The sequence below is a fragment of the Mizuhopecten yessoensis genome, unplaced genomic scaffold, assembly GCF_002113885.1.
Source record: "Mizuhopecten yessoensis strain PY_sf001 unplaced genomic scaffold, ASM211388v2 scaffold3829, whole genome shotgun sequence".
NCBI lineage: Eukaryota > Metazoa > Mollusca > Bivalvia > Pectinida > Pectinidae > Mizuhopecten > Mizuhopecten yessoensis.
The window spans coordinates 21495-45801 of NW_018405240.1; the positions used below are offsets into that span (position 1 = coordinate 21495).

Consider the following 24307-nt stretch of genomic DNA (forward strand, 5'->3'; position numbering starts at 1 on the left):
TAAAGGCAATCACGCCAGTACGTTATTTTCTTTCTCTTATTCAAGCTGCCTCGTCACTGACTGCTAAGCGGCCCCATGCTGGGCGCTTCCTCCTCCGGCTTGATTCCATTTTGTTGTAACATGTGATTATTGTGCGTTGTGTTACATGAAGTCTTTACCATCAGAACACGGTGTCATTCCTTATTGGCGCAGTTGGAAAAGTGTTTGAAAGAGTAATTTTCAAGTACTTGCATGATTATTTTATTGAAAACTCACTTTTCTTTAAGCACCAGGCAAAGCCTGGTCATTCTATTGTATATCAACTCATTGAAATTTACCTTAACATCTGTATGTAACTAGAGGAAAAAAACATGACTTAATTGTATGTATGGTATTCTGTGATATTTCTAAGGCTTTTGATCAGGTTTGGCATAAGGGTTAGATGATTAAGTTCAATTCCTATGACATTTTATGCGAATTTTAACAATGGTTGGACAATTACAAATTTCTTTTATACAGTAAATCTTGTTGAAAGTCCAGTTTGCAACTGCGGCCATTAATGTGAAAATGCCCTTCACATTTTTTGTGAGTACCTACTTTTTTACAACAAAAGACGCGTCCTGCTCCAAGATTTGAATGCCTTACATGTTGATTTCAATTTATAACTGCTTTTGTTCTGTAATGCTCAACTTTCAGAAAACCTCCACAAAAACAATTTTAGACATGTGCATCATTACATCAAATCCAGCGACAGGTTTTAAATATTACAATTATTTTTATGTAACCCGGGTATATACCGGTATATGATATAGATATATATGGTGTGTGTGTATATATATTACAACGAGTGCTGTCAACTGTCTGTATACACGTGTGTTGTCCCGTCTCGTAAACAGTGTATGTGACGTCATCAGTTCGGAATGTATGTACCTGTGTTGTTATGTTCTGTTTCAACATTCTGACTGAATTGTACTTACAACGTAGACCTTGGACCTGCCCCTTGTACGAATAAAGCACCCTATATTCCCGCCACTATATTTCGGCTACTGGGTAAATACTTACTGCCCAGTGGTCATTCTTACAATCCAACTCGTAAATGAAGGATATCTGCTCCAGATCGGCTGGTTGTATAGAGGCGTAAAGACACATTGCTGCCAGCATTTATTAACAAACTATCCTAAGAACATCATACATCATATCGTATTGCAGTATCAATGTAATAACTAACGTGTGATTGTTATATTTAGTTATTTGAATTAATATATATATAGCGGTCTGTGTTCAGAGGTCCGGTACCTTGGTCGGTGCTGAAGTTGTGTAGTACTTACTGTATTGTCCTGTATTGTAGGTTTCTCGGAGACAGTAAAAGAAAAATGATTGAATACACAACTTGTTCATGTTTTTGGTATTTATACTGAGCAACCGGTGACATTTATTAATCTGTGTACTGTTTTTGTATGTGTTTATGAAATTACATTTCATTATTTTGGCTGATTTCTTTTTTTGACATTTTTACAATTACTCTACCAGACTGCATCTTATAAAATTGTACAATTTATTCAAATGTGGACCCATTACACACTTTACATGATGTCTTTTGGTATGAAAGGGATAATGATGATAGGATGTTATGTTTATCTAACTCTATAGTTAAACACATTATTTATAGATGGAGCATCTCTACATTCTCTAATACTTTGAATGTCATCCATCCTGATGGAGATTTTGTGTCCAGTCATGTGGTTTCCACCACTCAGAAAACTGCAAAACTTTCTTTCTCTGTTCATCGAAACTTTCCTTCTGATTTTTCCTCCACAACCTTGGTTCCACATCCAGCATCCCTCCAATGATCTCCTGGAATTATATGGAGTATATTAGCAACACAACTAGAACTGAGGCTGCCTATAATCTAAACAATTTAAACAGTCCACCGTTTGATATTAAAGATATTCTCTATCAATCCCAATGTATCAACAAACTTGGCCCTAAAAACTCTAAGTGATGTGTTATTGTCTCAGCCAATAAGAGGCCATGACAGCCATCTTGAACCTCAACAATTGAAAGTTGATCATTTAATGTGCAATATATCCCCTATGTATAACTCCTACGAAGTAAAATTAATAAATAAATATTCAACATTTGATATAGCACCCTATCTAGCTAACATAAGCCACTCTAAAGCACTTTACAGTAAAAAATATATACAATTAATAAAATTAGCATATACATTAATCAATACAATTTTGAGGAATTCGCAGGAGCTGCCTTATACTAGTCCTATGCCATCTGGCTAATATCTCCCTATGTGTATATGCCTGCATGTGTGATGGAGATATGTAAGTATACATTTTTCTCTGGACAGGGCTTGAAATGATGAAGTACAGGAGACCTTAAGGGGCCTGTATTCCTCACATGGATAATTGAGCAATCATGGCAAAATATCTCATTTTAAGGAGTATTGCAGATAAGATCCAAAGGATTTGGCCCATCACTGGAGCCCTTATTATATAAGGGAGTAGTTGGATCCAAGACTCAATTCTAATGTCATGGTCGTGTTTGTATCTTAATGTTCAGCAATTGTGGTTATGGAGTGGGTATCTTCACCTTTTCAAAGTTATAACACAGGGATTAAATCTCCAGGGTTGGTTCAGACTCCAAATCCATTTAGGTAACAAAAGTATGTTCATCTCTTGAAGAATAATTGTTTATAGTGTGAGATTTCAGTGGTTTAAAGTTATGACCAAGAGACTAAGTCTACTAGAGTGGGGCCAGATCCTGGCACATAGTGGTAGCATATGTGTATCCATGCCATTATAATGAGCAACTCAATATTTGATTATAGGGAGGGTTCATCTCAACTATTTCTAAATTTTGAATCAGGAACTATATCACTTGGGGTGTGGCATACCCCAGGGTCAATTCATTAATATCATGATTTATTTCATGTCTTTTTACAAAGCAATTGTATATATAGTGATTGGTTTGGGACCTCATCCACTTCATATTGATGACCAAGTCGTCAGGGGTGGGGCCATACCCTGGAAAATCCTGGTAGCATATGTGTATCGATCTCTTCATGCTCAGCAATTGTGCAATTGTTTATATAATTATAGGGGATCTCAACTGTTTCTAAGCTATTAACTCTTTTTTTTTTGCTTCCTACCAGAAATGGCTAATTTCCATTTAATGTTCTAAAGGAAAAGGGTTTAAAGCGATATGACAAATTACCCTTTTAAAAGAATTCTTCATCTGCTGAAAGTATTTCATTTTGTCACCCATTAATTGATTTCACTCTGTTAACTTTGAATAAGCAAAGTCAATGACAACATTTTGATTTTATTCCACTGAAAATTTAAAACAAGAGGCCCAATGGGCATGCATCGCTCATCTGGTATTAAGGTAATAGGATTGTGTCACCATTTCTCAGTAGAATTTCTTCAAATTTTATAGTCATATGGCTTTGAAGTAAAGAACATTTTCTGTCACAAAAAAAAATATAAGTTGTCAGAATTTTAAGGATTTTAAAAGGAAATTTATGTAAAAAAGAGTGATTTAAAAAAAAAAATGAAACACAATTTTTTGCAAAATAATGTCAGTAAAAATGATACTGACATAGATTAGTATTGCATTAATGTATAACAATTTCATAAATGCTGAACTTGTGAATAAGTAATTATCTATAAACGATTAAAAATTGTCATTTTATAATAAAACCATATACACATAGTAATTGCATGTAAGAGTTATCGTTCTTGAACAACTTCACACTAGTGAAATAGATAGCCGGTTCCCTTAAGTACAGAAAAATGGACACATGTGACTCATTGATAAAAAACAACTGAATTAATGCCTGGATTGCTTTGAAATACTTTAATATTGAAAGAACACACTGTTCTAGCTCTGTCAATAATAAACATACAATATTCATCAGTTTAATATTAAACATTATAATACGCAGAAATTGTGATACTGTGTCTCCCTACATTGGATTTTCAACTAGGGATGTACTTCCTATTTCTGTTTATCAATACACTCTTATGACCTTAATCTCTCACTTGTAACTCTAAAGTGGACTAAATTTTATGACTGAGTCATTTGTAACCTTAAAGTGGACCAACATCTATGACTGAGTCATTCAAAAGAACATGTTCAAAGATTTAAACACATTTGACCCAGCATGCAACTTAAGCTTGCCAAATATCACCATCATTAGATATTTTGTGTATTGAGATAAAGGTTTATACACATTTCGCCATATGTGACCTTGAAATTAAAGTGGGTCAAAATCATCCACATGAACAAACTTGATAGCTCATCATCTGAGCATGCTACTAGCAAAATATCACCTCCTGTTGTTTTTGATTATTCAGAAGTTGTTTGAAAGTTTTCATCACATTTGACCCCTGTGACTTTGAATATTAATCAAGGTAATTAATTTGAACAAACTTGGTAGCCATTTGTCCAAGCATGCTACTGGCCAAATACATAATCCTGGGGCTTTTGGTTATTCAGGTGAAGTTGTTAAAAAAGGTTTTAAATATATTTGACCCCATGTGACCTTGAATATAAGTCAAGGTCATTCATTTGAACAAACTTGGTAGCACTTAATCCCAGCATGTTACTGGCCAATTATCATTATCCTGGGCCTCTTGGTTCTTGAGAAGAATTTGTTTAAATTAAAAAGTTCATATATATATATATATATATACTTATAATGTACTTCATAATTAACACATGTATATTACTAACAAGAGGACCATTTCGATTATTAGCCCATGGCTAAACATGTATTTATCCACAATAAAGAATGTCTATTATTATTATTATAAAGTTGATGCCGGATGGACCGAAGACGCACCACGGCGTAAGCGTATTTGGTCCTACGGGCTTGTTGAGCAAAGGAAATCCAGTGTTAGAAGATTCCCGAAAAATAGGCCAGCCCCTTATCCTTCACAAAAATAGGTCAGCCCCTTATCCTTCACAAAAATAGGTCAGCCCCTTATCCTTCAAAAAAAAAGGTCAGCCCCTTATCATTCACAAAAATAGGTCAGCCCCTTATCCTTCACAAAAATAGGTCAGCTCCTTATCTTTCACAAAATGAGGTCAGTCCCATATCTTTCACAAAATGAGGTCAGTCCCTTATCCTTCACAAAAAGAGGTCAGTCCCTTATCCTTCACAAATGATTCCGTCACCTAGGAATAATGTCTACAAAATTCGGTTTAATCATTTTCATTATTTAACTCACCTTTTGATGAGGTGAGCCAAATATTTGATTGACAGAAGACAAATGCCATGTCATGGCATGAGCTCACTAAGCTAGGGTGCTAAATATATACCAACTGCAATGGCCTCTCAATTTTGTTTGTTAGTGTGTTTACCATTCTCTCAACAGCAAGGGTCATATGATAAGGAGTGGACTCGAAAACTACTTACCTTACCAAAATACCTTGGAAAAACTTGCTCATCTTCAATAACATGGGCAAACCCGCCCTGTAGACCAAAGTCCACACTAAAGAATGGAAAGCCCTTTGGTACCTGTAACCAAAACAACAATTTTTTTCAAATCTTTAAGCAATTTTTTTTACCAAATTCGTTAAGACTTTGTTTTAGAAATGTTTTTCTATAACTAGACCTACGGGGAATGTTATAATTCAGATGATTAAAGATTAGGTTGAGTTCTAGAAGTAATGGTCTAATCTTTGTAAATAGGTTTCCGTTTGTAGATGGCATTATCAAAACTTACAGCTCTCCTTATGCTTTTCTGGCTCAGATCAACAACCTTCTTGTTCTGTGTCCATTCTGTCTCCGAATCCTGGATAGCTTTCTGAATAAGAATCAAAACAATGTACTTCACATAAACTAATACATAAAGGTCATTTCACAACAAAAACAAGAGGCCTAATGGTATTTATGATTAAAAGTCATTCAAAAGAACCTGTTAAAAGATTTTAAAACATTTGATCCCTGTGACCTTGAAAGTCGAACAAGGTCTTTACGTTGAACAAACTTTATAGCCCTTTATCTCAGCATGCAACTTGCAAAATATCACCATCCTAGACCTTTTATTTATTGTCCTTATATAATGTCCTTATTTGGAAATAAAAGGAGCATAACTCCACAAAAAATGCACATTAACTTCTGAAATGTGAACTCGTTCAAGCTATATTGGTATGCAATTTGTGTACCAAGTTTCATCAGACGACGGGCGTATAATAACCAGAGATGGTGTCAAAGTCATCCAAAATTTGTTTGTTTATTGGGGTTAAGCGACCCTTTAACTCATGTATAGGTCATATTGAGACGGTGTCTGCTTGCGACAGGTAGACTTATGGTGACTTTATAGTGCTGTCTCACTGAAGTATCATGTCATTGGTGTGCGGCATGATATTTTATATGGTTTAAAAATATGTTTTTTTTATAAACCATATTGGGTCACATTATCCTTAGCAAGGAGTGAGAAGAATGCCTTATTTTAAAGTATTAGGTTTTGACCCGACCTAGATTTGATCCTGTGACCATGGATTCTAGCACCAGTCTACCAGCATGAAGGGAGCGCCCTAACTACTGCAGAGAAGTCATACCATATATCATTACACTAGTCTTTTTTTTTATAAACCATTGCAGTTAAGTCTGACCTAAATGATATTTAATCAATATGTTTTTCTATAAATATGATATTGCCATCAGTAAATGATATATGGGTAGATATAAAACATAAGAAAGAAAATATTGATCAAAACTTTTTAAAAATTAAAAAAAAAAAAGGAAATTTTTTAATTGTGCCTTTGCTACATCAATATTATACCCCACAGGAACATCCATGACAAATATCAGCATCCTAGTACACATATTTAATGAATGAAAAGCTTTTAAATAACTTGCAGGTAAAACTTGAACGTTGATGTGCTTCAAAAAAGGCAAGTACAAAATAGGTCAAAATATTTCAAAATTGAAAGTAATTTTACATTTTCACTTCATTACATCAATATTATACCCCACAGGAACCTCCATGCCAATTATCAGCATCCTAGTACACATATTCAATGAACGACAAGCTTCTAAATAACTTGCAGGTAAAACTTTAACATTTTCACGCTGACACCGACGCTCGCCAGGGGTATCGCTATAGCTCTCTGTTCTTCAACAGGCGAGCTAAAATTGTGAGATTTTGAGGACTTTCCATAATTTCATGTCAAATTCATGAGACTTTAAATCTGTGAGATTTTGTCTCCCCACATTCTATTTTTAGTATCAGTAACCTTGACCTTAGAAAATGTTTAAACTCCTATTGCATGTCCGCATATAACAGTATACATGTGTGTATAACCATGCAATTTCATAATTTTTAGTTGAGTGGTAATTTATGAATATAAGAAGGAAGTTTTTTGACTTAAAAGTAATCTTTAAAGAGCTTTTGCACCTTTCCAACATCAACAAAAACAAGAGGCCCAATGGGCCTGAATCACTCACCTGCTATTAATCTTACATTTTTTTATTTTAAGTGGACTAAAATACAGCTACAGGCAAAATACCAAAGTGTCTGATTCCAAAGAATCTATTAAAAGATTTAAACATGTAACACATGTGACCTTGAAAGTCAAACAAGGACATTAAGTTGAACAGACTTTATAGCCTTTCATACCAGCATGCTTCTGTCCAAATATCATTACCCTAGACCTTTAAATTATTCAGAAGTTGTTTTAAGATTTCAACATATTTGACCCCTGTGACCTTGAATATAAGTGAAGGTCGTTCATTTGAACAATTTTGGTAGCCCTTCATCTATAGCATGCTACTGGCCAAATATCAATATCCTGGGCCTTTTGGTTATTAAGAAGTCGATTGAAGATTTTGAACATTTTTGATCCCTGTGACCTTTAATAAATGTCAAGGTCCATTCATTTGAACAAACTTGGTAGCCCTTCATCTCAGCATTCAATGTCACTAAGAAGAAGTTGTTTATAGTAAAAAGTATACACTGGACGGACGATGGACTACAGATGGACGAAGGACGCCGCACCGTGGCATTAGCTCACTTTCCCTTCGGTTAAATTGACTCAGAGTTAATGGTGATGCAAAAGGAGTTGTATCAGATCACGGAATTCACATGTAAGCTATTCTTTAGAAGTGGACATTCTTTGAAAATGGTAAACCATGAAAAGTTTCAGGTTATACGGTAAAAAAACCTATATACCCATACCTTGAAATAGATAGGTGCAAGGTCACCAGTTTCCCGTTGCATTGGCACACACTCTAGGTACATGTGAGGGGAATGCTTCAGGCCCATACTTGTCTCCATGAACACCACATCCTGGTCCAGGTCCAAAAACAGCTTGGTCAAAGTCTTCCTGAATAACTACAGCAACAGTAAAAGTGACATTTACTTTTGTAAAGTTCACAAACAATAAAAGGTGACTCTGATTAAGGTCACAAAAACGTAAAGGCGACTCCTATTATGGTCACAAAGACTTTCATTAACAGGGAACTTTCATTTTCAAATACTTGGGGATGACAATTTAGGGGGACGACAGGATTAACAGGGGTTAGTATAGATGGTCCAAGCATTCCTAGTATGTTCATGGCAATGTGTAGGGTTGGCATTATTCCGTCTTTGCGTATTGCCGAGTTATCTTCTTTTGGGAGCAGGGATTGATTGTTACGTCACTTGTTTGTGAGAGTAACGTCATCAATTTTTGAGAAAACGACGTAATTTTCTCACACAAACCAATGACGTAACAATCAATACCTGCTCCCAAGGGAAGATAACTCTGCAATACGCAAAGACGGAATAGTGGAGGGTGGTTAACTAGGAACTAAGTGTACCTGTACTTCATTCCACACATCCTCATCCATGGCTGTACTGGAGGCCACATGCTGCATGGGCACGACCAAACAGTGACCCTCAGTCAGCGAACAGTGGTTGGGCATACACAAATACACCTATAGTATAACACAAACAATATACAGTGATGTTAGCAGAACAACATTCTTATTAATGATATAATCACTTTCCATTAAAATTCAAAGGAATCTGCAAATATTCTCTATCCTTTTAGCTGTATGGTCACAAGAATTAGCCGTACCAGCAAAGTCAAAACCAACACTAGGCTATTATATCAAGAACATCACTGACAACATAGGGCACAACCTACAATGTACTGTACATCACTTACAGTTGTGGGATCGCACAACGTTACACTATGTGTGAACGATGTGTGAACGATAAAAAGTTGGACGATCATTGCTTTGCGCACATTTGTGCGCACCATGGCATGGATGAACATTGTGCGATTAACAATTGTGGTTGGTGTAAGTTGAGGAATGCCTTAACAATATATACGGTTTCGTGTTCAAACATATAAACTTGATATTTATGTATGTGTCTATATTCTACCTACATCTGTGCTTATCTTATGTCTATACTTTCTTAAATTTGGAAATTTCATTTTCAGTATTTTTTAAACAACCTTTATCGACACATGTGAAATTACAACACAGTCCCGTATACAGGTAAACATAGCCACTTTGTACATGTACCTAGACCGTAGTTTTCCCCCTCCCGGGGCACTTACGTATTTCGTCGGGTAGAGCCAGGGGTGTGAAAACACAGGTGAAGGGGAGCTACATGTATAGGTAAACCGAATGCAAATAACAAATACTAAACGGCCAGTTGTGTTTTCATTACGATCATACGGTATCGCATATCAGCTCTGTGTCAGGTACAGGCCAGGTAAAACTCTGGTCACTCATCAAATTATTATTTATAAAAAGTACCTGTTCTGTTACCTTGGAGCCAAACCCATTCTTGACAGTTTAACGATCACTGTAATGCTGTGTTACACGCATTGTAATTCTGAACATTATCTTCATTATTGTGATGAGACATTACGGTAATACATACACTTTTAATTATTGCATACAAGCTTTCCGTATTTTTTTCATTCCGTAATATTGATCTTCAAATTGTACCCAATCGCACAGTTGTGCGGAGAGAAGCGCACAACGGCGCAAACAATTGTTAAATCGTACAGTTGTGCGTACCATGTGTGGAGGATATGCGGATGGTGCGCGAACGATGTATGCACAGTGTGCGCACGCTATTTTTTGTGCGTTGTGCAGTCACAAAACTGTACAACATAGAGCACAAACTACAATATATCCTGTACATCACTTACAACATAGGGCACAAACTACAATATCCTGTACATCACTTACAACAAGGGGCACAAACTACAATATCCTGTACATCACTTACAACATAGGACATTGACTACAATGTACTGTACATCACTTACAACATAGGACACAAACTACAATATACTGTACATCACTTACAACAAGGGGCATAAACTACAATATCGTGTACATCACTTACAACAAGGGGCATAAACTACACTATCCTGTACATCACTTACAACAAGGGGCACAAACTACAATATCCTGTACATCACGTACAACAAGGGGCACAAACTACAATATCCTGTACATCGCTTACAACAAGGGGCACAAACTACAATATCCTGTACATCGCTTACAACAAGGGGCACAAACTACAATATCCTGTACATCGCTTACAACAAGGGGCACAAACTACAATATCCTGTACATCGCTTACAACAAGGGGCACAAACTACAATATCCTGTACATCACGTACAACAAGGGGCACAAACTACAATATCCTGTACATCGCTTACAACAAGGGGCACAAACTACAATATCCTGTACATCACTTACAACAAGGGGCATAAACTACAATATCGTGTACATCACTTACAACAAGGGGCATAAACTACAATATCCTGTACATCACTTACAACAAAGGACATAAACTACAATATCCTGTACATCACTTACAACATGGGACACAAACTACAATATCCTGTACATCACTTACAACAAAGGACATAAACTACAATATCCTGTACATCACTTACAACAAAGGACATAAACTACAATATCCTGTACATCACTTACAACATAGCACATTGACTACAATGTACTGTACATCACTTACAACATAGGACACAAACTTCAATATACTGTACATCACTTACAACATGGGGCACAAACTACAATGTCCTGTACATCACTTACAACATGGGGCACAAACTACAATGTCCTGTACATCACTTACAACATGGGGCACAAACTACAATATCCTGTACATCACTTACAACAAGGGGCATAAACTACAATAATTGTCCATATTGTGATAGATTGAACCCTGCTTAACCACAGTTCTGGTTAATATTGAGTAACGGATATTCTTTAAATTATTTATAGATATGCCACATGTTAGCAATGATTGAGTTTCTTTCTTGTAAACACGGGCAAGCTCCAAGTAAACAGGCCCGGAATTTGTATGATATATCCTTTCAGTAAAGATGCACAACATGCTGAGATAACAGACACATGTGTATTGTCATGATATTACTGTGTTTACAATTTGATTCTTAGACTCCTGATTTATTGCTTAATTGATTTGTTACCCATACATGTCCAAAAGTAAACAGGTCTGACCAGGTGGTTGGTCCAACTAATTAATCCGAAAGTGCAGTTTCAATCCATACTCCACTTTCTGATACATTAAAATGGACTTCCTTCAATACGCAAGAAAACATGTACTGTTTTGAGGCTAACATACTTGCCTCAGATTTGCGATATGGACAATTGCTAGTGCTAATTGAGCTTGTAAAGATTATTAATTTAATATGGAAGACATATGTGACAGTATTCTTTGTCCGATTAGCAACTATATTGTAATAGGAAGTCGTTTTCCCGTATCAACGACTTCTCTGTTTGTCATGATTTTTGCCAATATCGACTTGGATTGTTCACACCATACTCAACCGCAACTTCCTGTAATTTGAACAGGATTGACAATATTTATTTTATTTGACTGCAGATTTACCGTACTTGGATACACCACAAGACATATCACTCAACAAGATTATTTGTAGAAAGCGTGTTTATGTTTGAATTGAGCTACATTACCTTTGTCCCGATCGCTATTATCAGGTGTTTAGGAACATTGCCAAAACAGAACTGACATTTTTCCATAACTGAAGCCATTTTTCTGTGCTCTGAAAAAACAAAAATCCGAAAAAAAGCTCACATCAACATTACTGATTTAAAACATTTGAACAACAATCGTTACAGTACTACAGTGGTGGAATAATATATACCTGTCCAATACGTATACAATGTAGCACTCACTTGACTTAAATAATAAACAAACCTATTTACAGTCCTTGTGATGAGTTTGTTTACATGGTATTAATATCACACCAGTATCTTTTAAAAGTTAACCAAGGCAGATGTATTAAAATGGTTTAAATTAAGCTACAGATCAGATATCACCATTCTGGGCCTTTTGTTTATTAAGAAGAATTTATTTTAAAGATATTTTTAAACATCTGACTCCTGTGACCTTGAAAGTGTGTAAAGGTCGTTCATTTGGAAAAACATGTTGCCCTTCATCCCAACAAGCTACTGGTCTAATATATCAACATCCTGGGAATCTGGTTATTGAGAAGAATTGTTTAAAGCTTTCAACATATATGATCCTTGTGACTTTAAAAGTAGGTCAAGTTCTTCTTTAGAACAAATCTGTTAGCCCTTCATCTGAAAGACACTGGTCAATAATTATCACCCTGGGCATTTTGGTTATGAAGAACTTATTTTAAAGATATTTTTTAAATGATTGACCTGTGACCTTGAAAGTTTGTAAAGGTCTTTTATGATCATTTGAACAAACTTTGCTGTTCATCAGCATAACATGGTACTGGCCAATTATCATCACCCTAGGCCTTTTGGTATTCAGAAGAAGTTGTTTAAAGTATTTAACATATATGACCCCTGTGACCTTTAATATGGGTGAAGGTTATGCATTTGAACAAACTTGGAAGCCCTTCATCCCTGCATGTTTCTGGCAAATTTTAATCAACCTTGCCAGTTTGATTATTCAGGGGAAGTTGTTTAAAGCATTTAACATATTTGACCCCTGTGATCTTGAAATACAGTGCAGGTCATTCATTTGAACAGACCTGGAAGCCCTTCATCAGAGTATTTTACTGGCCAAATATCATCATCCTGAGCCCATCAGTTATTGAGAAGAAAAAAGTTGATGTCAGACGGAGGGACGACGGACGCCATGCCATGACATAAGCTCACTTGGACCTTTGGGCCAGGTGAGCTACAAATGGCAAAACTGTACCTCCCATGGCTAAACATCTCTCTTTTTCTTCGGTACGTGAGTCTGATTGCTTTTTCCCTGCTCTGGATATAAACATGTCATCCAGCTGGTAATCATCATCTGTCTTCTCAACAGCCTACAGTTTACAAAGAGAACAATATACAGGAAAAAACATCACAGCCTAACGGTACCTTACAAAGATATGAAAAACAGGACCAGATACTACAACCTAAAGTAACAAATACAAGAAAAAAAGGAACAGACATCACAGCCTATAGGTAACAAAGACATGAAAAACAGGAAAAGTAACACAGCCTATAGGTAACAGAGAAATGAAAAACAGAAAAAGTAGCACAGCCTATAGGTAACAAAGAAATGAAAAACAGGAAAAGTAACCCGTACAGCTTATAGGTAACAAAGAAATTAAAAACAGGAAAAGTATCACAGCCTACAGGTACCAAAGAAATGAAAAACACGAAAAGTAACACAGCCTAAAAGTAACAAAGAAATGAAAAACAGGAAAAGTAACACAGCCTATAGGTAACTATAGGTAACAAAGGAAAGGAAAAACAGGAAAATTATCACAGCCTATAGGTAACAAAGAAATGAAAAACAGGAAAAGTAACACGTACAGCCTATAGGTAACAAAGAAATGAAAAACAGGAAAAGCATCACAGCCTATAGGTAACAAAGAAATGAAAAAAACAGGAAAAGTAACACAGCCTATAGGTGACAAAGAAATGAAAAACAGGAAAAGTAACACGTACAGCCTATAGGTGACAAAGAAATGAAAAAAAACAGGAAAAGTAACCCAGCCTATAGGTAACAAAGAAATGAAAAACAGGAAAAGAAACACAGCCTATAGGTAACAAAGAAATGTAAAAAACAGGAAAAGTAACACAGACTATAGGTAACAAAGACATGAAAAACAGGAGAAGTAACACAGCCTATAGGTAACAAAGACATGAAAACCAGGAAAAGTAACACAGCCTATAGGTAACAAAGACATGAAAAACAGGAAAGGTAACACAGCCTATAGGTAACAAAGTTTTGGTTTGTTTGTGTTTTACGTCCTTTTAACAGCTATGGTCATTTAAGGACGTGCCAGGTTTTGGTGGTGGAGGAAAGCCGGAGTTCCCGGAGAAAATCCACCGACCGACGGCCAGTACCTGGCGACTGCCCCACGTAGGTCTCAAACCCGCAACCAAGCAGTGGAGGGCTAGTGGTAGCAGAAAGGTAGCAAAGAAATGAAAAACAGGAACATACACCACAGCTTAAAGTAAGAAAGACAAGAACAAGAGGCCCAGAAGGCCCTTATCATTCACCTGGATATCTAAGTAATCATGGCAAAATGTTCTCCAAATAAGATCCAAGGGAATGGGTCAGACCCCAAGGCCAATCCTTGTAGCATATCTGTATTAGATTTTTCATGCCCAGAAATTTTATGTATTGTTAATTATGGGGAAGGGATCTCAACGGTTTACAAACTGTGACTAAGAAACTAGGTCCCTAGGCATGTGGCCAGACCCAAGGGTCAATTCTATTATCATGACTACATTCGTCTCTTTATGCCCAGCATTTGTATAATTAGTTTTGGGGTGGGGATCTCAACCACTTCAAAGTTATGACCCAGGGGTTAAGTCTGCAAAAGTGGGGCAGACCCCAGGGTCAATTCTTTTATCATGACTGCATTCATCTCTTTATGCCCAGCAACTGTATATTTAGTTTTGGGGTAGGGATCTGAACTGTTTCCGAGGTATGACCAAGTGGTTAAGTTTCCGAGGGTGTGGCAGACCCAGGGCCATCCTGCAAGTACATGTGCATGTTCATCTCTTTTAACTCAGCAATTGTATATATGGTTATAGGGTGGGGATCTGATTGTTTCCAAGCTGTGACTCAGAAACTAGGTCCCTAGGGGTTCGATCAGACCCCAGGATCAATTCTAATATCATCACTGCATTCGTCTCTTTATGCCCACAATTTGATGTCCCGATGAATTTGCTCTCATTACAGAGAAAACAAGTTATATATTAAACTATGGCAAAAATGTCCAAGTATGCAGAAATATGATCTATCATCATATATGGTAATTTAGGTGTCAACTCTTGGTACTTACCCTTCCTGCTAGTCTGGCAAACATGGAGTTCTGGTCCTCAGCTGTGCCCATCTTCTCACGCAGTACCTGTAGAAACCATTAAAACATATATCAATGTTGTGATGAAAATCAATTACTCAAAAGAGTAAAAAGTAAAAACAGAACATTACCTGATGATACGGTGTTAACTTACCAGAGTATTCAAATCAAATTGGTCATCATCATCGAAGTATCTCTGGCGGTCTCCAACCTTGTCATGAGTCTCCACCTTGAATCAATAGGACAAATGTTTATCATAAAGACATGAAACACATTTGACACGTAAGTAATAGGATGTTTTAAGACTAACAAAAGGCCCATGGGCATAAATGGTCACCCGAGTAAAATGAAGTACTCAAATTGTAGCATGTTCTTTTTTTTAAATTGGCACATAGTTACTTTGGAGAGAGGGCATACACCCATACTAACCTGGAGACCAGATATACACATGCTGTATAGATGAATTAGATGATCATTTAATGGATTATGTACAGATGAAGTTATAAATGTTCTAGTCAATCACAGGCCAGGGTGGCCATCTGGAATTTTACAATCAGTATGAAAAGTAACAAACTTGGTCGAAACCTCATAAGGAACACTTCTACTAAGTTAGAAGTCAATTAATGTAGCCTTTCTGTTAATTGAGAGGAAAATCAAAAACATCTCAGTCGATGAGAGGTCAGGGTGCAACATGACCATCTTGCATAATTGGATTATCTGATCGGCACAAAAAGTAAAAACACTTGTTAGGAACCTCATAAGTGAATTGCTGCAGATAATCTTGAGTAGTCGAGAATTTCTTGCCTTAGCAAATCAGAGGCCAGGATCGGCCATCTTGTATTCTCCGATTGGCAGTAACTTTGCAAGGTACTGTCTGATCAGGACCATTTTCAAACTTGTCCAAAATTTTATTGATATAAAGCAGCATAGCAAAAGTTATCGTGCTCACAAGATAAAAGTGAACGCACAACGACAGACAAAAACGAATGGCAATAGGTCACCATGGTCTATGGTCAGGTGACCTAAAAAAAACACTTTGTGTCACCCAATAAATTTGATTAACAAGAAGGAAGGTTCGGTGTTTCAATATAACTGCTATTACTGGTGTCTGGAAGGAATGAAATAGAAAATTTTATAAAAATAAATTATAACAAGCCAAAATTTGAATCAATTAAATGCAATTATTATTAAAGAAATCACTACAAATTAAAATGTAACCAAGAGACCCAATAAAACATTAAGCTACTTATTCATTTTGAACTCTAAAATACTGGACTTTCAGAATAGCACTTAACCTTGCAAAAATGGATCTCAATGTATTATTATATATCAAACACGTTAAGAGAACATAAGTATGCCCACTTGGGGATGAAACAGCAAAAGTTTAACCCAATGGGTCAGTATCTAGCCAAAAGTTTGTCGAGATATGTACAGCAAGAGGCCAAGAGGGCCTGTATCATTCACCTGGATATTTAATTAATCATGGCAAAACACTCTCACTAGAAGTAGTATTATAAACATGATCCCATGGATATTTATTATAACTAATGACCATGGATAGGGCCAGTTCCTTGAGCCAATCCTGGTAGTCTATGTGTATCCAACTCCATACTCAGCAATTGTATATTTCTATAGGGGTTGGTTTTTAAATGTCTCCATGTTATAACCTGATGATATTTCCAACCAAATCCAAGTTTTGCTGATATTCATAACATAATTTCAGAATAGAAGTTAATGATATAAATATGGTCAAATTATCTCTTTTACCCAACCCTCAGAAGAACAATGTATGAAATATTAAAACTACCTAGCATTGAATATCATACTGAGAGATAATGTAGGATAATTGTACCTTGTAAAAAACCATACAGTTGGGATACCTAACTTAATATATGGAGTGTCGAAATGATTTCCTTTTTTAGAGAATATTTGTTGCACCTTTTCTTTCTTTCTCCTACGTTTCCCCTGTTCTTTAGGGTGCTGTCTGTCAGGGAGTGGCTGGGCTATTCCATCTGGCCCCGTCCGTGACAGTACCACATATTCATCCTCAGCCTCTTCCTCCTTCTCCCCGACTATCCTTGGCATAGTCTTGTGTTCCTCCTTCAGCTTCCTTGATGCCTCCATCTGAGCTTTTATCTTAGACACCATTACCTTTTTACAAATATGAATGAAAGCACCATAATTCCAGCACTGAAAACAGAGGTATAGTTGCCAACATTTTTTATTGCATCATTAATAAGCTTTAACTGCCCTTCGTTAAGACTCCATCCTTTAGAAATGGCAGTAACACAGTTGAGTGATAAGACAATGCACCAAAACTACTGGGCGTTTTCGTCACATTGTGCACGCAACAAGGTGATTTAATAATCGATCGGCCTTCTGTGAAATAAAATTTGCATGCATGAAATGCACATATGTGCACTTTGGAAAAAATTCAGAAGAAACATGTGAAATAAGATACATGATAATTATGATGTATTTTATTTCTGATCAGTATTATTTTGCACTTTATCAGGTTTCTGCAATACGCGAAGGCATCATTACAACGACTGTAAAGCTATCAGTAATGGGTCTATACTCTCAGGTACTGTAGCAGTGCATAGTGAATTCAATGGAATGCATTGCCCATTAGAGTTGATCGTGGTAGATATTTGTCAACTGGACCTTACTTGTGTTGATCGTGGTCGATAATTGTCCACTGGACCTTACCTGTGTTGATCGTGGTAGATAATTGTCCACTGGACCTTACCTGTGTTGATCGTGTTAGATAATTGTCATCTGGACCTTGCCTGTGTTGATCGTGGTAGATAATTGTCTTCTGGACCTTACCTGTGTTGATTGTGGTAGATAATTGTAATCTGGACCTTACCTGTGTTGATCGTGGTAGATAATTTTCAACTGGACCTTACCTGTGTTGCTTGTGGTAGATAATTGTCATCTGGACCTTACCTGTGTTGATCGTGGTAGATAATTGTCAACTGGACCTTACCTGCGTTGATCATTGTAGATAATTGTCATCTGGACCTTACCTGTGTTTATCGTGGTAGATAATTGTCAACTGGACCTTACCTGTGTTGATTGTGGTAGATAATTGTCATCTGGACCTTACCTGTGTTGATCGTGGAAGAAAATTGTCATCTGGACCTTACCTGTGTTGATCGTGGTAGACAATTGTCATCTGGACCTTACCTATGTTGATTGTGTCGGTTATGGGTGTGAAAATTTCACAGATACAGATACAACTTATTTATTAGTCTTATTCCTTCCCCATACGTATATCAACGTGCCTAATGGCTAGGAGTGTTTGTGTTTTTTCTACAGATTTTATCCTGAATTGGCAGGCTGGTATACATTCACATGGAATGAAATAAAACAAAACTTGGCCTGTCTTGATCCTGTTACAAAACCGACATTAGTTTTTGTTTTACATTTTACTTCATGACTGTATCCTTATATAGCCAAAGTAATACATGAAGCATGCATTAACAAGAGTACAGTATAGAACTCCAATGTCTTGATTTAACTATTGTTGGGTTTTATCCGACATGGTTATAACATGGTAAACATTATCAAATTGATACTTTTAACATTTATGGTAAGTTTCATTGTGCTGCAACATGATTATTTTTCAAAACAGTAATAAATTATAAACCACAGCCAAAGAAAGGAATTTTAAATACAAATAAAGCCCCAATTGCTCTAATAAAGGCAAGCGATCATGTGTTCATGTATTCTGCTTTCGGTTTAAAGATCATCAATTTAGTAGCCAAATTAATTGATTTTAAAAGTTGACATACCTTTACTTTCCTAGCCCTGTCGACCCTGGCTGGTTTGCACTTTCAAGTCCAAACATTCAATATTAAATAGTTATTTAGAGATGCAATACTGTTAAACAACAGAATTAGATTTGCTATCTAAGTTCGTGGTTAAACGTGATGTTTGATAATAGTTAAAGGAATATTTGGTTAACTGAGTTCATTGTTTTACCTCATTCCCCATCAGCTCCGCTTTCACTAGTTTAGCTCCTAGTAGGTTCATTTCCTGTTCTGAAAGAACCTTGATTTCCTGCTTTTTGGCGGTTTCAATTGATGGATTTACAGCATCCCTTTTACCACTTTCATCAGCAGAATCGGATTCGGATGATGAACTGCTGTCTGAAGAAGTGCTGGAAACTGCAACATTAGACAAAGATCATGATAGGAAAATTACCTCACGGTTAAACTAGTGCGTACTACAATATATTCACAGGGTAATCATAATTATCTTTCCATTTGTAGGAAATTGGGCTAGTCCTACGAGCCAATCCTGGTAGCAGTTCAGATGTTTAAAGTTTTTAACATATTTGACTCCTGTGCCCTTGAATATGGGCAAAGGTCTTTCATTTGAACAAACTTGATCGCCCTTCATCCCAGCATGCAACTGGCCAAATGTCATCACCCTGGTCCTTATGGCTATTCAGAAGAAGTTGCTAAAAGGTTGTATAAGACAGTTGACCCGTGTGACCTTGGATAAGGGTGAAGGTCATTCATTTGAACAAACTTGATAGCCCTCCATCCAAGCATACTACTGGCCAAATGTCATCCCCCTGGTTCTTTTGGTTATTCATAAGAAGTTGTTTCAAAAAAGATTTAAATATATTTGACCCCTGGGACCTTGAATATGGGTGAAGGTCACTCATTTGAACAAAGTTGGTAGTCCTTCATCCCAGTATGCTTCCTGTTGTATAGCTACTGTTATATAAACCAGTGACCCAAATTCGCCATTGTGTTGTCAAAAGTATAAAGTGACTGGTTAGCTCATTAAAATTATCACCAGTAAGGAGAGGTCACCTTTAGTTGCCTAGGTAACGGGACACTTCTGAACGTTTGTTGCAGGTTAATTCGTAATTAATTTAAGTGTATGACAGAATTCGCTTATGTTTATAAAAAGTTAAATATCTTGGCCAAAATCCTTTAATCCCTACAATATTCCAATGTATATGTGTATACAATGTATCTACCGTTTCCAAGATAATTAGCCATGTCAATAACATAATGTACCGTCTACAGAAGTTAAGGGCCATAACTCTGGTAAATATTAAAGGAACATAATGGTGTTTGAGGAGACAACAGTTCATTTGAATTATAACATGTGTGCGAAGTTTCATCAAAATCCATGCATAAACCTAGGAGGAGTAGGAGGTACAATTTGTTTCCAGCAACAGACAGTCAGATGGACGGACAGACTTATTCCAGTATATCCCCATCCTCCCCCCGTTGCGGGGTGTATAATTACAGTTGGATAATGGTGGTCATTGAACTTGTCCCAGCTATCATGGCAATGAACCTCCCTTTGAAGTTTGAAGTTAATGCGTTGAAAACTTATGGTCCGATAATTAAGGTTATCGAAACTATCCGAGCTATCATGGTAATGAAACTTTCAATGAAGTTTGAAGTTAACTACTTGAGATTTCGACCGGACACTGTTGCGGCAATTGAATAAAGGACCATTACTCTGTAAATTACGGTCCGATAATTTTGGTCATCAAACTTGTCTTAGCTATCATGGTAATGAACCTTCTTATGAAGTTTGAAGTTAATCTTTTAAAAAATCCTCAAGATATCCACCAGACACTGTTCGTGCCCGCCCGCCAGCCCACTTGATAACACAATACGCCCCGTCATTCGACAAAAAAAAGAAATTAATTGCAATTAACAATACACCAGCAGACATCATATATAGCAGCGCTTTAGGCACTATTATATACAGATATTCTATAAGGAGGTATCAGGGAGGACACACCTGAAGCTGTTCTAGATGGATATACATGTAGCCCTTCATCCCAGCAAACACACTGAACATATATTTCTTAACATTTTCTTCAGGTTGGTAATTATGGATTATGAAAAGATTCTTGTAACACAACCAATAAGTGTTTTTATGTGACGTTTCAATGACTAGTATGGTATGTACTCACCTTCATCAGACAAACGGAAAGTGAAGCGTATGCACACAAAGATGTAAAATGTGTACGAATTGTTAACAAATAGATGTTGATTCAGCTACGCTGTAAGCGTATGTGTGTATTAGTTGTTATATATGTACCGAAATGACTCGATTCAGCTACGCTTTGTTTAATACTTGGTCATAGATGTAGGAGAGTCTATGAGCCCCCTAATATACTTTATCAAATCTCTTTCAACACTTACCTGAAGAAGAGATATTCATTGAAGGTTTCTCAGTTGATATTTTTGATGAGTTCTGTTCAACCTGTTTTGTTTTCATAAACTCCTTCTTTCTCCAAGATGGTGTGTAATTGTCCTCTTTGCCAGAGTTCCTTGGTGAGAAACTAGTGGACCTATCTCGGGAATCATCACCTTCTGATGGTCCCCTAAACATTGGCCTGCATTTAGTCTTTACATCTTCATCACTATCGCCTGGTCTTCTGAATCTTTTACTTCTCTCTCTTGAGTCTCTATCACACAACCTTGATTTTTTTTCTAGCAACTCTCTTTCACATGATCTTGACCTTTCCCGTCTTTTATTCATGAAGTTTGAACTTTTTCTATATTTATCCTTTGACCTTGACCTGTGTCTCTCTCCTGATCTTGACCTTGACCTTTTCCTATCTCTTGCTTGTGATCTTGATTTAGATTCATCATCACTGCTGCCAGGCTTTTTGAAACTCATTTTCCTTGATGATGTTTGATAGTCATCACCAAATGTGTCACTGTTATCTGGCTTTCTGAAGCTCTTTCTCCTAGCTTCAGGTGATCTGCATGTCCTTTCACCTTTACTCAGCTCTTTATTTGCTTTTTCTGCAGCAGCCAACTTCCTTTTTAATGATTTTAATGACTGAAAAAAGTAAATTTAAATAGAGAACTTTTTTTACATAACATATACCCAAAATGAACTTAATACAGTTGCCAATTTCCTCACCTGATGTGCCCAGGGATCATGCGATCATGTCTATGGCTGAACGGTTTAGAGAAAATGTTTCAACTCCAATTGAGCCAATTACTATGGTTTTACACTACACCAAATTTGGTTTAAATCCCTTCATTCATACAGAAGGAATAGGATTTTCATCATTTCCCCCTTTGCACTCCTTAATGGGCAGCGTCCTAAAGCCCCCAGGGTATCCACATCCTCAGTTTACAAAAAATTAGATTTGCCTTGTCCAAGGATGTTCTAGACAAAGTTTAGTTAAAATCTATTCATTTGTACAATGGAGAAGAATTTTAGAAGATTTACCTAAATTTCCCCTATAAGGGCCCCATCCCTCTGCCACCAGAGGGACCTTATCCTCCATTTATACAAAAATGGGTTCCTTTTGCCAACAAATCCTCTACACAAAATTTTGTTTGATCCATACAGGAAAAGAAGGATTTAAAACATTTTCCCCTTTGTTCCTCCGTATGGACCCCTGCCCCTCTGCTTCAAGGGGGTCCACACCCTCAGTTTATACAAAATTGAATCCCCCTAGCCCAAAGATGTTTCAGACAAAATTTGATTAAAACCTCTCCATTTGTTCACAGAAGGAGGAGAAGTTTTAGGACTTACCTAAACACCATTTGTTTATACAAAATGTAATCCCCTTTGGCCGATGGATGAACGATGTGCCACAGCATAAGCTCACCTTCGGACAGGTGAGCTAAAAATCCCTCCAGCACTTTCCAAGAAATAGAGTTAACAAACCTTAACTGTCAAATCCAAGATTGACGTCAGTTGGCCATTTTATTGTTTTGGGATTAGTCTCAAAAGTTAACATGCACAACTAAACCAGAGAAACTTACATATTCAAATTTGAAAAAGATATCTCCAGTATCTAGTGTGAAATATGGATATTTATTACATACTTACTAATAAATACGTTTTTTTTGTATATGAGATACGACACAATGGCTCTTACCCATATCAGCCCTCGACGTATCACACCCCAAAACCTGTATCAGCCCCCACCGTATCACACCCCAAAACCTGTATCAGCCCGCACAACCCATATCACACCCCTTTTGGACATTTTTCGTATTTCAAAAGAAAAAATAGATCATAAGATAGTAGTTTTATTAGTAAGTATGTAATAAACAGAATAAAACATACCATTTTCCATATCACACCCAGTATCAACCCTCGACCAATATCAGCCCTCGGGTTGATACTGGATGTGATATGGAAAAAGGCATGTATTATTCTCTATACAACATGTGGCCAAGATTGCATTATTTGAGCAATCATGGGAAAATATTCTCCATAAAAGTACTTTTGCAAATATTTCAATATATTGAGTCTCCATGTCTTAAGAATGATCCAGACTAAATGAAACTTTATATTACTCTATCCCAGCATTCTTCTGGTCAAATATCATCACCCAGGGACTCCAGAAGAAGTATTCACATATTTGACCCCTGTGACCTTAAAAGTGGGTCAAGGTAATATATTAAGGGAGACTTTATAGCACTCTGTCCCAGGTACCTACTAGCCAAGTATTATTACTCTGGGCCTCCTGATTATTCTGAAGAAGATGTCTAAAGTTTTTTTCATATTTGACCCCTGTGACCTTAAAGGTAGTCCAAGGTCATTTATTTGAAGAAACCATAAATTATGTACTTTGTCCAAGGTTCCTACTGGCCAAAGATAACTTATTGCTCTAGGCCTCTTAGTTATTCAAAAGAAGTCGTTTAAAAGGTTTTATAATTATGAACCCAGTGACCTTGAAAGAAGATCAAGGTCATTTATTTGAGGAAACTTTATATCTTTTCATGTGAGGTACCTACTGGCCAAGTATCAGTACTCTGGGCCTCCTGGATATTCTGAAAAATTGTTTAAAGGTTTTTACAATTTTGAACCCTGTGACCTTGAAAGCAGGTAAAGGTCATTTATTTGAGGAAACTTTATATCATTTCATGGCAGGTACCTACTGGCCAAGTATCAGTACTCCTGGTTATTCTGAAGAATTTGTCTATTTTTTATCCTCCATATTTGACCCCTGTGACCTTGAAAGAACGTTGAGGTCAT

At 36.7% G+C, this 24307-nt stretch overlaps 1 protein-coding gene across 1 annotated transcript in view; it reads right to left on the bottom strand.

The window, feature by feature from the left end:
• Positions 1-210: 210 nt before the first annotated feature.
• The window catches only part of LOC110448104 (CWF19-like protein 2), a 35676-nt gene continuing 11579 nt past the window's right edge, over positions 211-24307 (bottom strand). The window contains exons 7-18 of the mRNA XM_021494164.1: positions 21499-22144; positions 19298-19482; positions 17249-17461; positions 15465-15539; positions 15293-15358; positions 13198-13312; positions 11976-12064; positions 8804-8920; positions 8181-8336; positions 5724-5804; positions 5414-5515; positions 211-1833 (exon numbers count right to left, since the gene is read on the bottom strand). Coding sequence (XP_021349839.1) covers positions 1684-1833; positions 5414-5515; positions 5724-5804; positions 8181-8336; positions 8804-8920; positions 11976-12064; positions 13198-13312; positions 15293-15358; positions 15465-15539; positions 17249-17461; positions 19298-19482; positions 21499-22144 — 1995 coding nt within the window. The 3' untranslated portion in view covers positions 211-1683. The remainder of the gene's footprint in view (positions 1834-5413; positions 5516-5723; positions 5805-8180; positions 8337-8803; positions 8921-11975; positions 12065-13197; positions 13313-15292; positions 15359-15464; positions 15540-17248; positions 17462-19297; positions 19483-21498; positions 22145-24307) is intronic.